This window comes from Castor canadensis, chromosome 5 (assembly GCF_047511655.1).
Source record: "Castor canadensis chromosome 5, mCasCan1.hap1v2, whole genome shotgun sequence".
Lineage (NCBI taxonomy): Eukaryota > Metazoa > Chordata > Mammalia > Rodentia > Castoridae > Castor > Castor canadensis.
This window is the reverse complement of record NC_133390.1, coordinates 46,365,711-46,387,366: the sequence shown is the minus strand read 5'-3', so window position 1 is coordinate 46,387,366 and position 21,656 is coordinate 46,365,711. Positions and strand designations below refer to the sequence as shown.

The following is a 21,656-nucleotide window of genomic DNA, read 5'->3' as shown; positions in this document are numbered from 1 at the left end:
CAGCTGAGTGTGATGGCCTGCACCTGTCATTCCAGATATGTAGGAGGCATAAATAAAAGAATGTGGTCCAAGGCTGGACAAAAATGAAACTATTCAAAACACAACTAAAAGCAAAAAAGTTTGGGGTGGAACGCTTGCCTAACAAATCCTGATTTCAAACCCCAAAACCACAAAAGGCAAAAAAAAGAAAAAAGAAAGAAACAAAGGCCAGTTCCCCGGAAAATATTTATTTCTTGATCACTTTTCTCAGTGCACCTAAAACTTCCTTATTTCTTAGGCTGTAAATAAAGGGGTTAAGCAAAGGAATTATAATGGTGTAGAACAGTGAAAATATTTTATCTGATATTTATCTAAGCTAGTCCCATTGAGCACATACATAAGGAAAAGAGTGCCATAGAACAAAGAGACAGAAAGCAGATGGGCACTGCAGGTGGAGAAGGTTTTGCTTCTGCCCTTCTCAGACTTCTCTTTCAGGATGGCAAAGAAACACAGGTGTAAGAAACTATGATACTCATAAAAGTAAATTTTTGTATCAAAATCGCAAAAATGAGTCAGTGCAACAAATGGTATACAGTGGTGTGATTTCACAGTAGAATTTATTATAATAGATTTGCAGAAGACTAATCTAAATAATAATCCCATATGGATTATGGGATGTAGAAAACTGACTAAGTATAACAAACTTATTAACCAAGTACAGAGTCTGTTGGATTACATATGGCAACATAGCGGTCATAGGCCATCACTCCCAGGAGAAAGCACTCTGTGGATGCACTGAAACAAAAAAAAATAAAATTGTGTGAAGCACTCAACAAGAGATATTCCATGGTCCTTAGTTAAAAACTTCATAACCATTTTGGGAGTCACAGAGGATGAAGTGCATGCATCTGCAAAGGCTAAAATGCTGAGGAAAAAGTACATGGCAGTGTGAAGGTGGGGGTCCTTCCAGATGAGAGCAATCAGCCCAAGGTTGTCCACCATGGTGATGAGGTAGATACCAGGAACCCCAGGAACAGAGGCACCTGCAGCTCTGGACGATCTGTAAGTCCTGTGAGGACAAACTCAGTGACCAAAGTCTGGTTTTTTCCTGTCATATCTAACCTGGACAATCACTAAAATAAAACAAGTGATAACTTGTTCATAAATGAATCATAAAAGCGGTGACATTTTAAGTGCTTACCATATTCCTAAGAGATGCTTCTCAATTTATTAGTATTTGATTTTTAACCTTATATGTTTGAAATTCTCCCTCAACATAGCATCAAAATGATATTGCATTGGAATGTATATGTAAATTTAAAGCAAATCTCTTTCATTGTAACAGGGTTTTTAGAAATACATAGTCTGCTTTAAAAGTTCTAATTAAATAAGCTTAGGATTTGAATGGAATAGCAGGAATTTTTAGGGAGTTTTTTGTTATTTCAGTAATTTAATATTAATTGTATTCCTGGACACTTTGCTTATTGTCACTATTATGAATACAATTTTTTCACGTGACTTAGGGGTTTTTCATTATTAAGAAATATATAAAATGTTTTGTTTAATTTTTTGAAAAGAGTAATAAATATATGGAGGAATTGGTTAATGCTATACTTCCATGTATAAGAAAACATTGTATTTTATAGTCATACCTTCTCAATACTTAGGTAATGTAAAATATTTTGCCATGAGAAAGCATTAGAACACATGGTTCATCAAATTTTAAGATATGAATAAACACTATTTTTCAAAAACCCTGAAGATCAGCACAAAAATTGTAAGATGCTAATTTATCACATATGAAAAGAAATGATAAATGTATGTATTTTAAAATGCTTGGTTTATATACATATTCACAGAGAGCACTAAGTAAACCAAACCAAAAATTTTACTAAAAAATTAAGAATTTAAGAGAGTTTTGCCCTGAGTAAACAGGTCCAATTTTCCTTATAAATGTTTCCATAATCACCAAATTATCCACACAGCTGGTTATACCAACTACAACCACACACTGTGTCCTCAGGGTTCACTGCCGAGGCTTCTTTTAAAATATCACTAGAGTATGGAATAAGCTAGTTTTCATACCTGATATGTCTCTTAATAACATATAACTTAACTGCATAATAAAGTGATTACCATTTAGAAATTCCAAATTTTCTTTAGAACTCACATGCCTACAAAGATGAGTTACAAAACTATGGTTTTTGCCAATTACAGGCCCCAAACCTTGTATTCTTCCACTGTTTCCCATCTCAGTGAACAGGATCGCCAAATATTTGTTATACAAATAATAACCCAGGGAAACACGGTTGACAGAAAGCTCACCTCAATGCCATTATTTCCACCATTGGCAAATCCTCTAGATTTTATCGGATAAAGATGTCTTAAATCCTAGTACATTTTTCTATCTTCACAGTTGACTGCAAAATCCAAGATATATTCACTCTTTGCCTGGACATATTTGCTAAGTTTCTGCAAACACTATCTATACCTGATAACAGAGTCAGCCAATTCATTTTCCAGTCTGAAAAAAGACGGTGTATCATTTGACCACAAATGCATAAGCACACTCTCCTCACTTAAAATGCATGAGTAATTTATCATTCCACATAGGATAATAGCTAAAATTCTAAAGCCTGCATATTGATGACATTATACTGAAAATAAAACCAATAATTAATTGTATAGAGTTAAGTGAGTTGGCATTGTATGTGTACACTATTTGCTGTTATAGCAACTGCATTTGGAGACATCCTTAATATTATAGTAGATTGACACGTAAATTTAGATCTTCACGTGAACTATAAAGCATATGTTCCTCAACTTAGGAATTTAGAGTCCTAGACAATTTTTGTCTTTTCACTCAAGAATTTTACACAAATGAATTCCTTCAGTGTCTGTGTTTTCATCTGAACCAAGGAGAAAATTCACATGGATTTTGAGTGTCAGGTGTTTGTGAGACAGAAATGTAGTTGAGGTACATCATATAACTACCTTTAGAGGCAAAGACAGAGTATGTATCTAGGAAGAAATAAAGTTGAATTTGGTGATCAGCTGAGTTTCTTTGTTGTGACTTTCCTGATTATCACTGACCTGTTTACATTCTTTCTCACACATAACCAACTCTCATCCTGTCTGCATGGGTGTAAATCCTGGTTCCCATCTAGTCACTATCTCAGCAAAAACCTGATCTCCAAATAACATTCATTTCTATCCAACTAATACATCTCTGGATCACTGGACTTTTCAAGTTCATAATATGGTCTATATAAATGACGAGGCTGCTGCTGTCAAAAATTCAGAGAATAAAGATTTCTTCTGACACAGAGCAAACTAATTAGTGCAACACTCTGCCGAGATTATCAGAGCAACACTGTTGTCCATCCCTGGTAAATGTAACATGCTCTAGTTCCTCTTTCATGGTCAAAATTTGAAAACCATGCACACTTCATATTAAATACTTTTTCAAAATGTTCGTTTTCTGGATGCACTTCTGGCATACAATAGCAATAGGGATTACAATTTAGCAGATTGTGATTATCTACCCTAAAAATTCATGGCCTATTGGGGTTTCTTTTAGCATTTTTAATGCATTTTGTCATGCCATGTTCATATATTTACATTATGTATTCTGATCGTACTCAATCTCTAGTCCCTAGTCCTCTTTCCAACTAATCCTCTTCTTCTTTCCAAACAGGCCCCTTATAGGTTTTTTTTTCCTTTACTATTGTCATGGGTGGGGATACGATGTGGCATTTACACAGGTTCTTACAATGTATCAAATATATCATACAGGAATTCACCTCCTCAATCATTCTCACTTCCATTTTTAAATCTATACTCTGCATATAATAGAAAATCTACCATATTTGTCAGTTCTGTGTGGTTCTTTTTGCTTAACATAATGAGATCTAGTTCTTTATTTTTCTTATAAATTAAGTTTCTTGTAAATTAAAATTAAATACTTTGATTTTCTTTGTGACTGAATAAAACTTATATATGAAATATTATATGTAAATGTTATAATTCATATATATGAATACATAACAATTATATGTTTTATATGTAATTCTTTCATTTATATACATATATATACATAGTTATCCATTCATCCATTGTGGGGAACCTAGTTTATTGTGAACAAAGAATAAACATGTGCAGGTATCTCTATTGTATGCTGACTTAGATTCCTTCTGGTGCATTTCCAGGAGTGTTATAACTGGAGCATACGGTAGCTCTATTTTTAGGTTTTTGTGGAACTCCATGCTGATATTTTTTGTGGCTGGACTAGTTTATAATCCTACCAAAAATGTGTAAGGATTCTCTTTTCCTCACAATCTAGTCAGCATTTGTTTTTTGAGGTTTTTTTGGTTTTGTTTTTTGGAGGGGGGTGATAGCCAATATGCCTGAGGTGAGATGAAATCTTGAAATAGTCTTGATCTGCATTTACATGATGGCTAAAGATGGTTAATATTTTTTCGGGTACTTTTTTTTTTTTTTGGTGCTACTGAGGAATGAATTTAGGGCTTTGAACTTGTTAGGCAAGGGCTATACCACTTGAGCCACAACCCAGAACTTTCTGCTTTTTAGCTATTTTTTAAATAGGCTCTCCCACACTTACACTAGGAGCATCATGGACTACAATCCGCATGGCAGAATGAAAATCATGCCCTACAAAGCTCACATGTGAGTTGTGACCTTCTTTTTATGCTCTAGATGGGCCTCAAACTGTGATCCTCCTGGTCTCGGCCTCACAAGTTGCTGGGATTACAGTGTGAACCACTATGCTTGACTATACTTCTTTGAAAAGCTGTTCATTTGGCCATTTATTGTTTGGATTATTAATTCTGTTGATGTATATTGTTTGAGTTTTTATGTATTATAGATATTGATCCCTGTCACATGAGAGGTGGGAAAGATTTTTTCAATTATTTAGGCTCTGTATTCAATATTGGGAATTATTTACTCTTTGCTATGCTGAAGCTATTTAATTCAATACAAACCTATTTGTTGATTTTTGCTGTTGTTTCCTGAGGTGTTACAATCCTATACAGAAAGTTGTCCATTCCTATATCTTCAAGTGTTTTCCAGTAGTATTTTCAAAATTTTTGGCCTGACTGGATATGGTGGCTCACACTTGTAAAACCAACTAGACAGAGGTAGAGATTGGGCAGATTGCAGGTCTACACTAGGTCAGATGCAAAGTTAGATACTTCATCTCAACAAACAAACCAGGCAAGGTGGTCCATCTTATATTCTCATTAATGTAAACTTTCCACTCCTCCATTAAAAGGGTAGTTATCACCCTCTTGGATTCCAGGGATGCAAGGATGTACAATGTAATAGGGCATATAAACAGAAGCAAGGATAAAAACCATATGATCCTTTCAATAGATGAAAAAAATACCTCTGGCAAAATTCAACACCCTTTCATGATAAAAAAAAGCTCTGAAAATATGGAAGAAATGTTGAAGAAATTTTCTTCAACATGATAAAGGCTAAATATGACAAACCTATAACCAACATTATACTAAATGGAGAACCACTGAAACCATTCCTGCTAAAGTCAGGAATGAGACTGGGATGCCTGCTTTCCCCACCTCTATTCAACATATCGCAATAAAGTCTTTTGCACTGTAAAATAAACTCAATATATTGAATTTTCTTTTGTATTAATTTAGTTCTTTTTAAAAATAAACTTTTGTATATTCATGGGATAAAATGTAATATTTTGAACTCTACATGCATTGCAGAAAAATTCCATCAACTAATTAATGTGCTTATTACCCCAAAAACTCATTATTTTTGGAGAAGAGCAAATTAAAATACATTCTCTTAACAATTATTCAATATATGATATATTATTTTTAACTATGGTCTCCACACAATGAAATAGATCACTGAAACTCAATATTCCAGTTTAGTTTTAACTTTGCACCTTTTAGAGTTACAGGGCTTTTTTGTTGTTTTGTTTTTGGCAGTAATGGGGTTTGAACTGAGGACCTCATACTTGCTAGGCAGACACTCTGCCACTTGGGCCACTCTGCCAGTCCAAATATGTACATGCTACATTGTTTTTTGGTATTGGGGTTTGAACTCATGCTTGCTAGGCAAGCGCTCTACCACCTGAGTCACTCCGCCAGCAGTACCTTTCATTTAACATCACTTCTTTCCCCTTGCCTCCCTCTTCCCTTGCATCCTAGTCTCTGGTAACTAACTTTCCAACTTTCTGTTTTTATGAGTCTGACTTTATAAAATTCTATATAAAGGATCACACAGTATTTATCTTTACATTCCTGACTTATTTAAGTTGACAATGTCCGCTGATTGAATCTGTATTTGCATAAATGATGGCATCACCTTCTTTTAAAGGATACACAGTTTTCTTTGGGTATATATGACATATTTCCTTGACCTGTTAATCATTCATGGTCAAGGGTACAAACACAACTTTGCTATTAAGATTAATGCCAAAACTAACATGGGCTATATCTTTCAAATATTGAATTCATTTCTTTTGGATGTATATCTAGAAGCAGTATGCTGAAACATAAAATAATCCTATATTTAAGATTTTATATACTATTTTCCAAAAATCTGTATCAATTTATACTTTAACAAAAAATATACAAAGGTTTCTTATTCTCCACATCCTCACCAACACTTGTTATCTTTGATTTTGAAGGGTAGCCACTGTTTTTTTTACTATAAATTTTTGTTATGATATATTTATTTATGGGGAGTATTTTCTGTGACAATTCCCAGTTGGGCTTATATTGCACATTATTTACATTGCCTCCATCGTCTCTCCCCCTCGGCTCCCTCCCCACCCCACTTAAAGCAATTGCAAAAGGTTTTTTAGTTCTGTTTCATATAGGTACATGAAGTCAATCAACCATATGCCCTCACCTCTATCTCCTTCCTTCACCTTCTCCCCTCCTACTAGTACACCCCAACACACACACACACACACACACACACACACACTGTGCCTATTTTTTCATCCTAGACACTCTTACTGTTATGATATAATATCTAATGAGATTTTGATTTGAACTTTTCTGATAATGGAAGTGTGGAGCATTTTTTAAATATATATTGGACATTTGATTCAACATAGCAGCAGAAATATTTGCCAAAGCAAAGAGGCAAGAAAAAAATGAGAAACATCTGAATAGGAATGGAAGAAATGATGTTGTCTTTGTTTGCTTATGATATGCTCTTATACATATCAAACACTAAATATTCCATCAAGAAACCTATTAGATCTAATAAATACATTTAGTGAACTTGCAGGATAAAAAAAATCAATGTACAAAAATTAGTAGCTACTACAAATACTAACAATGAACTGTTTGAAAAAGAATGTAAGTAAACAATCTCATTTGAAATCACATAAAAGTACTTAAGAATAAATTTATCCAGGGGAAATGATCTATATGATGAAAAATATAAAACGTTCATGAAAGAAATTACAGAAAGAACAAATAAATGAAAAATGTTCTGTGCTTGTAGGTAGGAAGAATTAATATTGTGAAAATCTCCACATTCTCAATAATGATTTGTAATCAGTATAATTCCTTTCAAAATTTAGATGTCATTTTTGACAGAAATAGGAAAAATAATCCTAAAATTCATATGGAAATAAAAAAATGCCCCAAACGTGAAAGAAATCTTGAAAATAAAGAATAAGGATAAAGTAATCAGACTCCCTGATTTTGCTATATATTGTAAAAATTATTGTACAAGTGACTGGTATGAAAGCGATATATAAAGATGAGTGGAGGGGTTCAAGATTAAACTGTGTGTGCATCCTAAAACTGGAAAAGCAAAAGAAACAAATTCTCTCCTAGAATCTTCAGAAGGTAATGCAGTCTGCCTTAACCGATCTGAGCCCAATACAACTGTTGTTATAATTCTGCACACCAAACATACAATATAATAAATTTTTGTTGTTCAAGACAAAAGCCTGTGGTATTTTGTTTTCTGTTGGTGGTAGTACTGGTGCTTGAACTCAAGAACTATTGCTTGCTAAGCAAGTTCTTTACCTCGACCCTGACGCCAGTCCAGTTTGTGGTAATTTTAACCAACACAAGAGAAAACACAGTATCTCATAGCTAAGTAATTTTTCATTCCAATTTCAAATTCCACATTATCTTCAAAGGGGGAAATCATACCCCATCTGCCTGATCCTTCCCCAAAACTTCCATATTTTCTCTTTTCTTCCTAAATTCCACAGGACCAGAAGAGGTGGCTTTTATCAGTACAACTACATCATATGTTAGTTCTAATAGAGTGACAAGTTTAAAGCCTTTGAATAACAGAGAAAAAGACTGGAAATCAGTACACCAAGCTCAGTGAAAGACACAGCAAAGGATATATAAATTTAGAAGCTCTACTCCCAAGAACATGTTCCCAAGGACATGAAAATACGTTGTAAAACAGAAATTAAATATTCATTGTCCAATATTTGCAAAAATATTGTCCCCATTAACTATGGGCTACCGATGGCTGTGTTCCTCTCAAGAAAGTGAGGATGACAGCTTGCTTTATATAATTCTGGCTGAAGGACACACAGGTAACACTATGAACTCCAAGCCATGACTAAATTAGAAGAGTATTATTGAAACAATAAAGGTATGATATCACAATGCAAGTCTTTGTATTGCATGTAACAATTGCATATCCAACAAAAATCAGTCTGTGACACACATACAGAAAATGGAATGGTTACATGTATAGGGAGTCTGTAATCACAAGGAGTGGCTGGCTTAGAATGGAGCCAGCACACTACGAGGCACTGTACAGATGCGATGGGAAGAACCAGAGACTGAGGAAACCGAATTCTAAAGATACTGAAGCCAGTCTGCCCACCTGGGCTTTTGGTCTATAAGACTTAACAAATTGCTTTTTCTTCAAATAAATTTCTTTTTCAAAAAGCTGAGAATGAGAGAAATGTGATGACACATTAGCAGGAGGAAACTTTTCCTTCATTGTACATATTCACAAAGTCTTTGCTGTACAATCAGGAGACTAAAGAGTACACACCAGCAAAACAGCCACAGAGACAACGTGCACAGTTTTGGAAGGGGAAAAATATCGCTATCACTTATTTATCCAACAGTTGAGAATGCACACCTGTAATTTGAAGTAATAGTCAATTCCAGAAGAAAATGTATTTAGGGGCTAAGGAAGTTTAATCAATAAACTAAAAAGTAGAAATTTTGAAAGAATTTACAAAGTTTAATTTTTGATGCAAAATGCTACTTTAAACTATTTTATGTATATTAATCATTAAGTAATTATATCTTTTAATTAAAATTAAAATACAATTTCTTTTAAATATTATTTTTGGCCACATAGAATTAGTCATTTTGAATTCTTCAAAAAGACCTGTATTACATTTACTTTATCAATATCATTTTGCTTTGCATATTTTTATATTGGAGTATATATGACATACACATATGTATATGTATATTGGTATGCTTATACATACATATGAAGAGTTTGAAAAACATTTAACTCAAGATCTCCTTAATCGTGCATAAATACTTTTAAACAGAGGATTTACACATTATAAATCTTCTTTTAAAAGAATGTAAACTCAAAAGAGTTCTAAAACATGACATATGGCAACACAAGATTTCATTCGTGTTATGGACCTAATAATGTGATTACTCAAAACTTGGTTTCATTCTTGAATATAGATATAAAACAAAAAGTAATATTTAAAATATACAATAGCTAATTTGAGGACCATAACAACTTATTGCTAAGAAAAACATACCTAAACTGTTTTTCATTCATTGAACAACATGTATTAGGTTCTTACTATGTGCTAAAAAAAGTGGAATACACTCTAATTTATTTAAACTAGAGTGTAAAAAGTAAGCAAGAGGGTCCAGGCATAGATGCACATATCTGTAATCCCATCCCTTCAGAAAGTTCATATCAGAAGGGTTTTGGTTATAGACCAGGCTTGACAAAAAGTTAATGGGACTGAATCTCAGCCATAAATGGGGCATGATGGTTTATGCCTATCATCCAGCTGTGTAGGAGGCAAAATTAGGATAGCTATCCAGAGCAGTTTGGGTAAAAACACAAGAGTCTACCCAAAAAAATAACTAAAATAACTGGAGGCATGACTCAAATGGTAGAGCACTATCATGAGGTCCTCAGTTCAAACACATTACCACCATAGAAAGGGAGGTAGGTATGGTGGGGGGAGAGACAGAGAGAGAGACAAATAGACAGACAGAGATAGAGAAGGAGGAGAAGGAAGAGGAGAGAGGAAGGAAATAAGGACAGTTTCCTAAAAAATGTTTATTTCTTGACCACTTTTCTCAGTGAATCTAAAACTTCCTTGTTTCTTAGGCTGTAAATAAAGGGGTTTAGCAGAGGAATTATAATGGTGTAGAACAGTGAGTACACCTTATCACGATATTTATCTGGGCCAGATCCAGGGAGCACATACATGAGGAAGAGAGTGCCATAGAACAAAGAGACAGAAAGCAGATGGGCACTGCAGGTGGAGAAGGCTTTGCTTCTGCCCTTCTCAGACTTCTTTTTCAAGATGGCAAAGAGGACACGGGCATAAGAAACAATGATACTCATAAAAGTAAATTCTTGTATAAAAATGGCAAAAATAAAAAGCACTAATTTATTAACTGATGAGTCATTGCAAGAAATGGCATACAGTGGTGTGATTTCACAGTAGAAATAATTTATTATAGAATATCTGCAGAAAGTTAATCTAAATAGTAATCCTACATGAATTGTTGAATGAAGAATTCCAATTACATATGGAATACTTATCAACCAAGTGCAGAGTTTGTTGGACATCACCACTGGATAAAGCAAGGGATTACATATGGCTACATAGCGGTCATAGGCCATCACTACCAGGAGGAAACATTCTGCTGTTGCACTGAAACAAAAAAAATAAAATTGGGTAAAGCACTCAGCAAGAGATATCCTATGATCCTTAGTTAAAAAATTAATCAACATCCTGGGAGTCACAGAGGATGACGTGCATACATCTGAAAAGGCTAAACTACTGAGGAATAAGTACATGGGTGTGTGAAGGTGGGAATCCTTCCAGATGAGTGCAATCAGCCCAAGGTTGCCCACCATGGTGATGAGGTAGATGACCAGGAACACCAGGAACAGGGGCACCTGCAGCTTGGGATGATCTGTAAGTCCTGTGAGGACAAACTCAGTCACCAAAGTCTGATTTTCTTCTGCCATATCTCATCTGGACAATCACTAAAATAAAAGAATTGAGGATTTGTTCATAAATGAATCATAAAAATGGTAGCATTTTATGTGACTAACATAGTCCTAAGAGATGCTTCCCAGTTAATTACTATTTGTTGTAATAAAGTAAGCTGGGAATTCAAATAGAGTAACATGGATATTTAGATTTTTTATGATTTCGATAATATAATATTGTGTTCATGTACACTTTGTTTATTGGCAATATCATAAATATATCACTTTTTTGCTTTCATTAAGTTTTTCATGATTAAGGAATGGTTTCTTAAGGAAATCACAAAAAAGTCATTTAATATTTTTGAAAACAAACTAAATACATGGAGAAATGCAGACTATTGTAGTATTTTCCACATTTGAACAAAATTTCCATAATTTTATTCTCATACCCTCCCAATACTTAGGTAATATAAAATATTTTACTCTGAGAAAATATTAGAAAATAGGATTTGTTTAATTTTAAAATATGAATAAGCATTATTTTTCAAAAAAAAATGAAAATCTGCAGCAGAATCATTTGTAACAGTTTGATTTATCATCTATGAAAATAAATAACAAATGAATTTTAGATAAATTTTGTAAGTTCTTACACAAAGAGAGCACTAACATGCACAAGAATAAAAATACTTGAAAACTGAGACTCATAAGAGTTTTACCCTGTATAAAATTGTCTAATTTTCTTTATAAATATCAATAACCAAATTATTGAAATTCCTGGTTTTAATTTTGGCAAAATACAATTCAAGAAATAATACAGGTGTTTGTAAAAAGACACAAGAAATCCACTGAATTATCTTAGTGGACATTACACATACTCTCATGATTTCATGTAATTACAGAATTCTTATTTCACACAACCACTTAAACCTTAAGCCTGATTTTCTTATTCCAAAAAATTTAAAATAAGTGACAATAGATCATCATAGCCTATGTCTCAGTTAATAAAAGTTTTCACACAATAGAAACAAACTCTCATTATGTTATTAATTTTTAAATTTCCTAGTTTTCATTTGTCTATTACTCAATATTTATTCTAAAATTTTCAGCCAATTTTTGTAACCTTCATAAACAGCAAAATTTCTAACTCTATTCTACTTGTTCAGATAGGCGTTTTTATTTGCCTACTCCAATTTTGGTTACTAACTTTTAAAAAATTGTTTCTATACTTTTAGTTTCTTTCTTAGTTATTTTGTTATCTGACAGTCATATTTCAAAACTATAAGTTAAAAAACTCATATCTCCACTCTCACCAAATTCTTGGGAATCTGTAAAACTAGAAGTGTGCCCTTTTCTAACAGGTACAGAAAAGGTATAGAAAGAAGCAGCATTATTTTGTAGTAATTTTTGGTGGATAGTGCACACTGGAGGAAAAAAACATTTATTTATTATACCTTAAGCTTTAAATTCCCTTAATGTTTCCTAGAGATTCCCAGCAGGTTGAAGTCAAAGTTGTTCTTCTGGGCATTGTGAGATAATCACCAAATTATCCACACAGCTGGTTATAACTACAACCACACACTGTGTCTTAAGGGTTCAAAGCAAAGGCTCATTTTCAAATATTGCTGAGGGCAGTGTTTAGCATAAGCTGGTTTTCATTTCTGTTATGTGTCTTACTAATTTATAACTTAAATATGCAATAAAAGTGATTTCTATTTAGACATCCCAAATGTTCTTTAGATCTAACATGTCCAAATCTGATTCTAAGATCTTTGCCAATTCCAACCCCTAACCTGGTATTCTTCCAGTGTTTCCATTCTCAGAGAACAGTGTCAGCATTATGCAAATAATAATCCAGGGAAATGGCTGTCAGAAACCTCACCTCAGTGCCATTGTCTACACCATTGGCAAGTCCTCTAGATTTTATCTAATAAAGATACATCCATCTCTTCCCAGGACTAACTGATCAACCTTTCCACTGTAATTTCTTCATGTTCTCACAGTCATTGAACTTATTTCTCACATTGTTACTAAACTGATCTTTATAAAATTTACATGATTTTAACACCAACCCTTAAACATAATCTCCCTCCAGTTGAAGTATATAACTTTTCATTGTACATAAAATAGCAACTAAATTTTTAAGCCTTATTATCCATGTCCCTTTAATGAAAATCCTTTACACAGATGAGGAATTTTTCTGAGTTTGTAATCTACATATTTACTGTAATCCACAGTATTTTAATGGATTGACACAATACAAATTTAGTCCTTCATGAAAAGTTGTAATGTACATGCTCACAACTCAAAGAATACACGAATCCACTTGAGGATTAACCTGCTTCTACCTTGTCACCCAAACATTTTCCGAACATGCAGTCTTTCAAGTCTGTTACCATTTGGGTCAAGCTGGACGGAAAAAGTGACAGAGGATTCTAAGTTTTTGTTGCTAATGAGATAGAGGGTATGGAGTGCATATTTATCTCAATCTTAAACTCAATCATGTAACCACAGTTAAGATAGGTGACTCTGTGACTAAGACAGAAAGAAAATTATTTTGGTGATGACTTAACAGCTTCTTCCTGTACTTGTATGGATATCATTTATCTTTTTTTACCAGTCTTCCCACACATAAGTCACTTCCACTTTCCCAAAGGGAGCAAATCCAATTCCCAACTAGTTCCTATCTCAACAAAACTAGACTCTTCAAGTTATATTTTGTTTTCTCCATCTTAGTTTTTACACTGATTCCATAAATTTCAACATATACTTCCAGACAGATAGAGATCCTATGCCAACTACACAACAAATTCTCTCCTAGAACCATCAGAAGGTAATGCAACATACCTTACCATAGGATCAGAAGAGGTAGCTTTTCTTTTTTTTTTTTTTCTACTGTTACACAGCTCTTTCCAAGTCCCTTTAAGTCCTTTCTTTTGAGCTAGTTCTGTTAGTTCCTTTCGGAGGGCATAGCTTGCTATGTAAGGTCTTATTCCCTCTTTCTGGGAATCAGTCATGCTAGATAGGCAAGCAGTCTATCCTGAAACACTTCCAGCCCTGGATTTTACTTTTTCTTTCTGTTTTTTTTCCTCTCTTGGTTGGTATTGGGGTTTGAACTTAGGGCTTTGTGCTCTGCATTTGAGCCACACTTCCCCAGCTCTTTTTTTTTTCTTGGCTCTTATTGTTTTATTATTCATATGTGCATACAAGGCTTGGGTCATTTCTCCCCCCTGCCCCCACCCCCTCCCTTACCACCCACTCCGTCCCCTCCCTCTCCCTAGCACACCCTCAATACCCTGCAGAAGAGGTAGCTTTTCTAAGTTGAACTACATCATCGTGTCTTGCTTCTAACAGAGTAACAAGTTTAAAGACTTTTCATTACAGAAAGACCAAAAGTCAGACAATTCAGTGAAAGATACAATCAGGACATAAATTTTAAAGGTCTACTCCTCAGACCATCTTGATTATAAGAGAAATTTTAGCATTTTCCACCTAAGAAGCCATGAAAAGTAACTCACTAAACAGATATTGAATGTTTCTTATTTAATAATTGCAAAAATATTGTTTCCATTACCCATGGAACTACACATGGCTGTATTTCTCTCAGGAAAGTGAGGATGACAGCTTGCTTTATATAATTCTGGCTGAAGGATATACAAGGTAACACTATGAACTCCAAATCATGACCAAATTAGAAGACATTATTATTGAAATAATAAAAGTATAAGGTCACAATGAAAGTCTTTATACTACATGTAATAATTTCACCTCCAAGAAAAATCAGTCTGTGACACACATATAGAAAATGGAATGGTCACATCTACAGGGATTCTGCAATCACAAGGAGTGGCTGGCTTAGAATGGAGCCAGTGCACTATGAGGCACAGTGTAGATGCAATAAGAAGAACCAGAGACTGAGCAAACTGAGTCCCAAGTAAACTGAAGCCAGTCTGCCCCACGTGTTTTTACTTCAAATAAATTTCTTTTTCAAAAAAGCTGGGAATGACAGTAATATGACAGTTAACACAAAAAAAAATTTTATTGTACATATTCACAAAGTCATATGTAGTATAATCAGGAGATTAAAGAGTATACACCAGCAAAGTAGCCAGACATAAAACATGCACAGCTTTTTCATGATAGAGAGAAAATACATCTCTACCATTTATATATCTGACAGTTGACTAAGCATACCCAATATTTGAAGTAATTTCCAATTCCAAAAATAATTTATTTAGGTGCTGAGGAAATTTAATAGAATATTTTTCTATTTCCATCAACTAGTGTCTTCTTCAAGTTCTTTCTTCAGTGTTTTATACTTTTCATTATAGAGGTCTTTCACCTCCTTGATGAGTTTATTCTTATATATTTTTGAGGCTAGTATGAGTGGGATTATTTTCCTAATTTCTTTCTCAGAAAGAAATTTATTTGTATGGAGAAAGGCTATGGAGTTTTATATGTTCCTTTCATATTCTTCTACAATTTCTAATAGTGTTTATCAGGTCTGTTTTCTTGTAGAGTCTTATAAGACTTTTCCAGAGACTTTATATCATTTGTAAAGCAGAATAACTTTATATCCTTACCAACTTGTATCACTGTTATTTATTTTTCTTACCTTGTTGCTTTGGCTAAGAATTTCAGTACCATACTGAGTAACAGTGGAGCAACTAAACACATTTGTGGTGTTCCTGAATTTAAGGGGAATATTTTCCGTTTATCCCCATTTAGTATGATGTTGGATATAATTTTGTCATAAATAGCCATTATTATCTTGAGGTATGCTCCTTCTATTCCTAGTTTTTTTCAGGACTTTTATAATGAAATGATATGGAATTTTGAGAAAATATTTTTTCTGCATTCATTGAGAGGATTATGTGATATTTTATCCTTGATTCTCTTTATATGTTACCTTTATTTATGTTACTGTTTTAAACCATTCTTGCATTCCTGGAATAAAATCAACTTAAACATGGTATACATTTTTGAACGTGTTACTGATTTTAATTTGCAAGGACTTTTTTTTTTTCATTTTTCTTTTATTATTCATATGTGCATACAAGACTTGGTTCATTTCTCCCCCCTGCCTCCACTCCCTCCCTTACCACCCACTCCAGCCCCTCCCGCTCCCCCCCTCAATACCCAGCAGAAACTATTTTGCCCTTATCTCTAATTTTGTTGTAGAGAGAGTATAAGTAATAATAGGAAGGAACAAGGGGTTTTGCTGGTTGAGATAAGGATAGCTATACAGGGCACTGACTCACATTGATTTCCTGTGCGTGGGTGTTACCTTCTAGGTTAATTCTTTTTGATCTAACCTTTTCTCTAGTACCTGTTCCCCTTTTCCTATTGGCCTCAGTTGCTTTAAGGTATCTGCTTTAGTTTCTCTGCGTTAAGGGCAACAAATGCTAGCTAGTTTTTTAGGTGTCTTACCTATCCTCACCCCTCCCTTGTGTGCTCTCGCTTTTATTATGTTGCAAGGACTTTTAAGGGGTTTTTAATCTATGCTATTCAAGTAAACTGCCTTACAGTTCTTTTGTGTGTGTGTGCTTTTAACTGGTTTTAGAATATGGGCAATAGTAGTTTTACAAAGTGAGTCGGAGGATGTTCCTTTCCTTTGAATTTTATGGAATTCTTTGTTGGGTTGATGTTAATTACTCTTAAAGTGTCTGGTAGAATTCAATTAATTTGCCTAGACTTGGGCTTTTGTTTGTTGGAAGATTATTACTGTTTCAATCTTATTACTTGTTATATGACTGTTTAGGTTGCTTGTGTCCTATTTGTTAAATTTTGGTAGGGCATGTGATGCTGCTGCTGATATTGTTCTATCACTTGGGAAAGCTATCAATGTTATGAAGTCACTGGGAAACATTCACACAGCATATTCTTAGTTTCAAATCAGATGTAGGTTGAAAGCTGTCAGAGCTCTTTTTAGTTAAGAACTTTGGTCTCAAGTATCAATATCTTGTAATTTAATTGCTACATGATAAGTTAAAACAATCCTACTGGATCACTTAGCATGAAACAAATACATAGTTTTTTCATTCATATCGCTCAAGAATATCCAGTCACTGGGTTCTAAGGTATGGTACAAAAACATTTTCAATGCATAAAGGGCCCCTGAAAGCGTTCTTCACCTTGTAGAAATAGACTGTAGAATATTGCATCAGTGCTTTAGAACATTGGGTCATGGCAGATTTTCAATGAACCTGCTTAACCTGGGGCTCTATCATTGAAAGCATGGGTCTTCCAATAAAAATGTAATAAGTGAATGAATGTGTTCCAAAAGTTATAAATATTAATGACATAAACACAAAAGCCAACAATTTAGGACTAGAAATTGAATGGTTTCAGGTAATTTTGCCAATTTAAAATTTAGACTGCTATTTGAGTATTCAACATTTCCCAAGGGTAATAAGGACAACAATAGTGTCATAACAGTTGGATACTCTTATTTAGTAATCTTAAAGTTTATATCATGAGAAATTTCATTTAAGAATACCCAAAGTGAGAAAATATCTTCCAATTGTTTTCTCTAAAGCATTCGCAATAGGAAAAGGATTATATTCACTCAAGAAACATACATAGGATTTAACATACACATTGGTAAGCCATGTAAGTGGAATGATGTTAGAGATGTCAATATGTGGAATTAAATATTTGACAAATGAATGAAAGCCAGAGATGCACATAGGGAAAGTATAATGCTTCATTAATTTCATTTGTGATGAATGTTTTCCCAAAAGGAAAAACATTTTCTAATTGTTTTTTCTGAAGTAATTGCATCAGCCTCTCAATAAACAAAGGTTTGAATTTATTCAACAACTATATGTAGATTTACATATACACATTTATAAAAAGATGGTGAGTGAGTGAATAAAATCTACCTGAAAATGTTCAAATGGTTCTGATGGTGAGGACTGTTCCCTGGTGCAACTTTGACTATATTTCTGGAATTAGACGTTTAATGATTCAAACACTGGTTATATAACTGACCAGCTACCTCAGAAAAATCACTGAACCAATATTTTTATTGACTTTTATCATTGTTTAAATAACTTGGCAAGAATTTTAGCAAAGAAAGAGTAAGCATTCTTTCTTATCTGGCCTTCATGGATCACCTATTTTATATTACATTTGTATCATTTATAATGTCAATAGTGTTGTTTATTTTGGGAGCATAATATTGACTGATAAACAAATTGCCATCAATATTATGATTTTGACCAACCTTATAAAAATTTTATAAATTACAGAATTTTGATAATGTACCTCTTCAGTTACAGTGTTAGGATGAATTTCAGGGGCGGCATTTTCTTGGTACTCAGGGTTGGATATGTGGTTTCAGGTTTAATTTTCCTAATAGCAACTTACAAAAGTAGAAATAATGCAAAAAGGGTATGAACAACCTGAGTTCTGCTTTTTTTAGACATGCCAATAAATGTCAAATTCTCTTATGTTTCTAAAACATACAAAAATAATTAACTACCCCAATAAGCATATCTTATCTCCAGTCTATAGTATTTATATAGTTTTTATATATATTAATTATTAATATATTTCACTGTGACTTTTCATATATGCATGCATATAATATGCTTTGATCATATGTTCCCCATTACCCTCACTTGTTTTCATCCCTTAGCATTTGTACCCTTCCTTTTCTCTAAGAGTTCCTGTTACACTTTCATATCTTCTTTTATTTTTTTAGGTTCCAAATATGACAGAAAACATGTGACAGTTATTTTTCTGAATCTAGTTTATTTTCTTTAATATGATGTTTTCTAGTTCCATTCATTTTTGTCCAAATGACATGATTCATTCTTTTTGACTAAATAAAACTCCATTGTGTTATACACAAAATTTTCTTTATACATTTGTTCTTGGGCACCTAGCTCATTCCATAACTTGCTATTATAAATAGGACCATGTAAAAATGGTTATTCTCTGTTATAAAAGGACTTTTATTCATTTAGCTTAATATCCAGGAATGTTACAGTTGGATCATATGATAAGTCAAGGGTTTTTTTGTTTGTGGAAAATTGTATAATTCACAGGCTCAACATGGCAAATAATTCTGAAGTCTGGGTTGGACTCAATTGAAGACATTCCCCTCTTTCTTGTAACACATGTTGAACTTTTAAAAGCATACCCACCCTTGAACTTTCCCTTAGAAATTTTAACATAAGAACCCTCAAAACAGAGTACCAGTTTTGTAATTAATTGTCAATTATGTGTCTTATAAATAAAATGCTGGAGTCAGTGGGAAAACAATTTCACACAATTGTGAGTCTCCCCTTCATCAGGCAAAGGCAAAAGTCTCACAAAGTTGAAAGAGTTACAGAGTTACATATAGGCTCAAGGGAGGATAAGATAGAATTGTGGAAGATGTCATTGTGCTTGATGAAAAATGTTAAGTACATTTTAGTTTTTAATATACTTTCTGCAATATGAGAATCTAACATACATAAATAATTTCTTCTAATAATTTCTGAAGAGAATTCTGAAATTTTCATTACTGGAGCTAATGCATTTAAACAGTCTTGATATGCCCATACCATTGAAACCTACTGTAGGTTGTAATAAGGTATACATGTGTTTTTTCTTCTTTATTTTTCAGTAATGACAACCAGAGCCCGTTCAGGATCAAACATCTAAAGAGTTTAGAGCTCATGGAAAGTTCTAATAGGTTAGAGAATTGTAAAGTATGTTTAAGTTCAGTTAAAAAAAATAAACCTTTTGTTTATTGGTTTCAATGAAAGAAGTCCATGAGAACTATTCTAGGTAGTGCATAAAGTGGAGAGAAAATAAAAACTGAGAATCTATAACTGAAATATTCTGAAAGTCTCAGTAATCCCTTGAGCTGTCCTTTAACATTGGGTTTAGTATAACTTTGGAAAATTTATTTGTGGAGACAGATTCCTTTTGCACATTAATCATGACATGTGTGATACACTTGTGAAGATTTTTCTGAGAAAATCTTATAACCTTAACATGACGATTATTATAGCGAATATATCAAATCAAATTTAAGCACTCTTTAAATAAAAAGCCAAGAAGCAAAATAATTCACATATTAAACAGGGTAGAATTTCTAGAAAATTAAAGACTTTTAAATTATAATGTAAAGTTTATGAAACATATAAGCACCTTAATAAATTGATAAGGCACTACCACAAAGCATATTGTTGATTTTTCAAAGTAAATGCAACCAAATATTGAGTTTTCTACCATAATATTAAAGAAAGTGGAACCCAAGTCCATTGCTATGAATCATTTGAATTAAGTTAGCAAGTTCACCAAGGTGTTTGGGTTAGGCATTTTAATAAATTTTGTATAACAAATTTGTTTTGGGCCCTAACACCTTGTGCAAATATTCACCATCATCCATGGTTTTTTTTATTTTTTTTTACACATAGGAGTACTGAAAAGTTGGTACAAGGAGTAACAAACTTTGTTTTATTAACTCTTACATTATAGGAGGTAAGCCCTTGTATAGATTCAGGTTTTAAAGGGTACTGAAGTAGTTTTGAAACATCAGTCTAAATTTCAATTGATTCTGCCCTTTGAATTTCTTCCTCATCTATAGTAGAACAGGAGCATAGTAGCATAGTATGTCCAGAGTTTGAGAAAGACATGTAATATCTACATTTTTATAGAATTGAATATTCTCTACAGGACAAACAATTTAATCATGGAGAACATACGATGTTTCAGTGCGTAAGGAATGTGAGATTTCTAAGGTTATATCTCCTGAATAAATTTTAATTAGACCTCTTGGCTTAATGTTGAAAACATGTTTCCCCCCAAGAGAGTTATAAGATTAGAATGACATAGTAGAAATGCATTATTTTTAGATAAAAGGCTAAGGCTGACATTTTTGGTTTCCAAACAAAGGGAACTCTTTGAATTTGACTGGGAAATCCCACTGTAATCTATTTATTACTCTAAGACAGTTTCTGATGGATTATTCTGGGGTTCAAAGTTGATGAAGAACAAACTAAACTCCAAAAGCCTGGGATGTGGTTCAAGTGGTAGAGCACTTGCCTAGCAAACTGGAGACCCTGAGTTCAATTCCCAGTACTATATGAAAATAAAAATTAAAAACCCAAACCAGTAAAAAATCCAAACCAGTAAAAAAATCCATCTGCCACCAAAAAAAAAAAAAGCTCAGAAAAGATCATGTTTATGTATAATTTTAACTACCTATAAGAATAATTTCCAAATATACAATGTTAAAAGTTCAATTAAAAGATATTTGACTATTAAAAGGCAGAAAACTATGACACCAAGTCCCAACAAAAGCAATGACTTCAAAGATCCAGGGTAGGTAGAGATAATGGTATTGACAGGTGAGCATATTAAAAGACATATTTTTAAAAACCATACTCAAAAAATATATATAAATAAATGGAATATCAAGAAAAGAAAAAGGTTGTATTTTAAATTTAAATTTCATGGATGGTATT

General features: G+C 33.3%; 1 protein-coding gene and 1 pseudogene across 1 annotated transcript; both read right to left on the bottom strand.

Annotated features, from left to right (window-relative positions):
- Nucleotides 1-226: 226 nt before the first annotated feature.
- Nucleotides 227-1,094, bottom strand: LOC109674539 (olfactory receptor 5AC1-like; annotated as a pseudogene).
- A 9,211-nt stretch (nt 1,095-10,305) lies between these two features.
- On the bottom strand, nt 10,306-11,238 carry LOC109674538 (olfactory receptor 5AC1-like). The gene has a single exon (XM_020151482.2). It carries the CDS (start codon nt 11,227-11,229, stop codon nt 10,306-10,308), a length of 924 nt encoding a protein of 307 aa, XP_020007071.1. The 5' UTR covers nt 11,230-11,238.
- Between the last annotated feature and the right edge of the window lie 10,418 nt (nt 11,239-21,656).

Bases quoted from the DNA above. Each gene is read 5' to 3' on its own strand.
- LOC109674538 (XM_020151482.2), bottom strand. From the start codon at position 11,229: ATGGCAGAAGAAAATCAGACTTTGGTGACTGAGTTTGTCCTCACAGGA.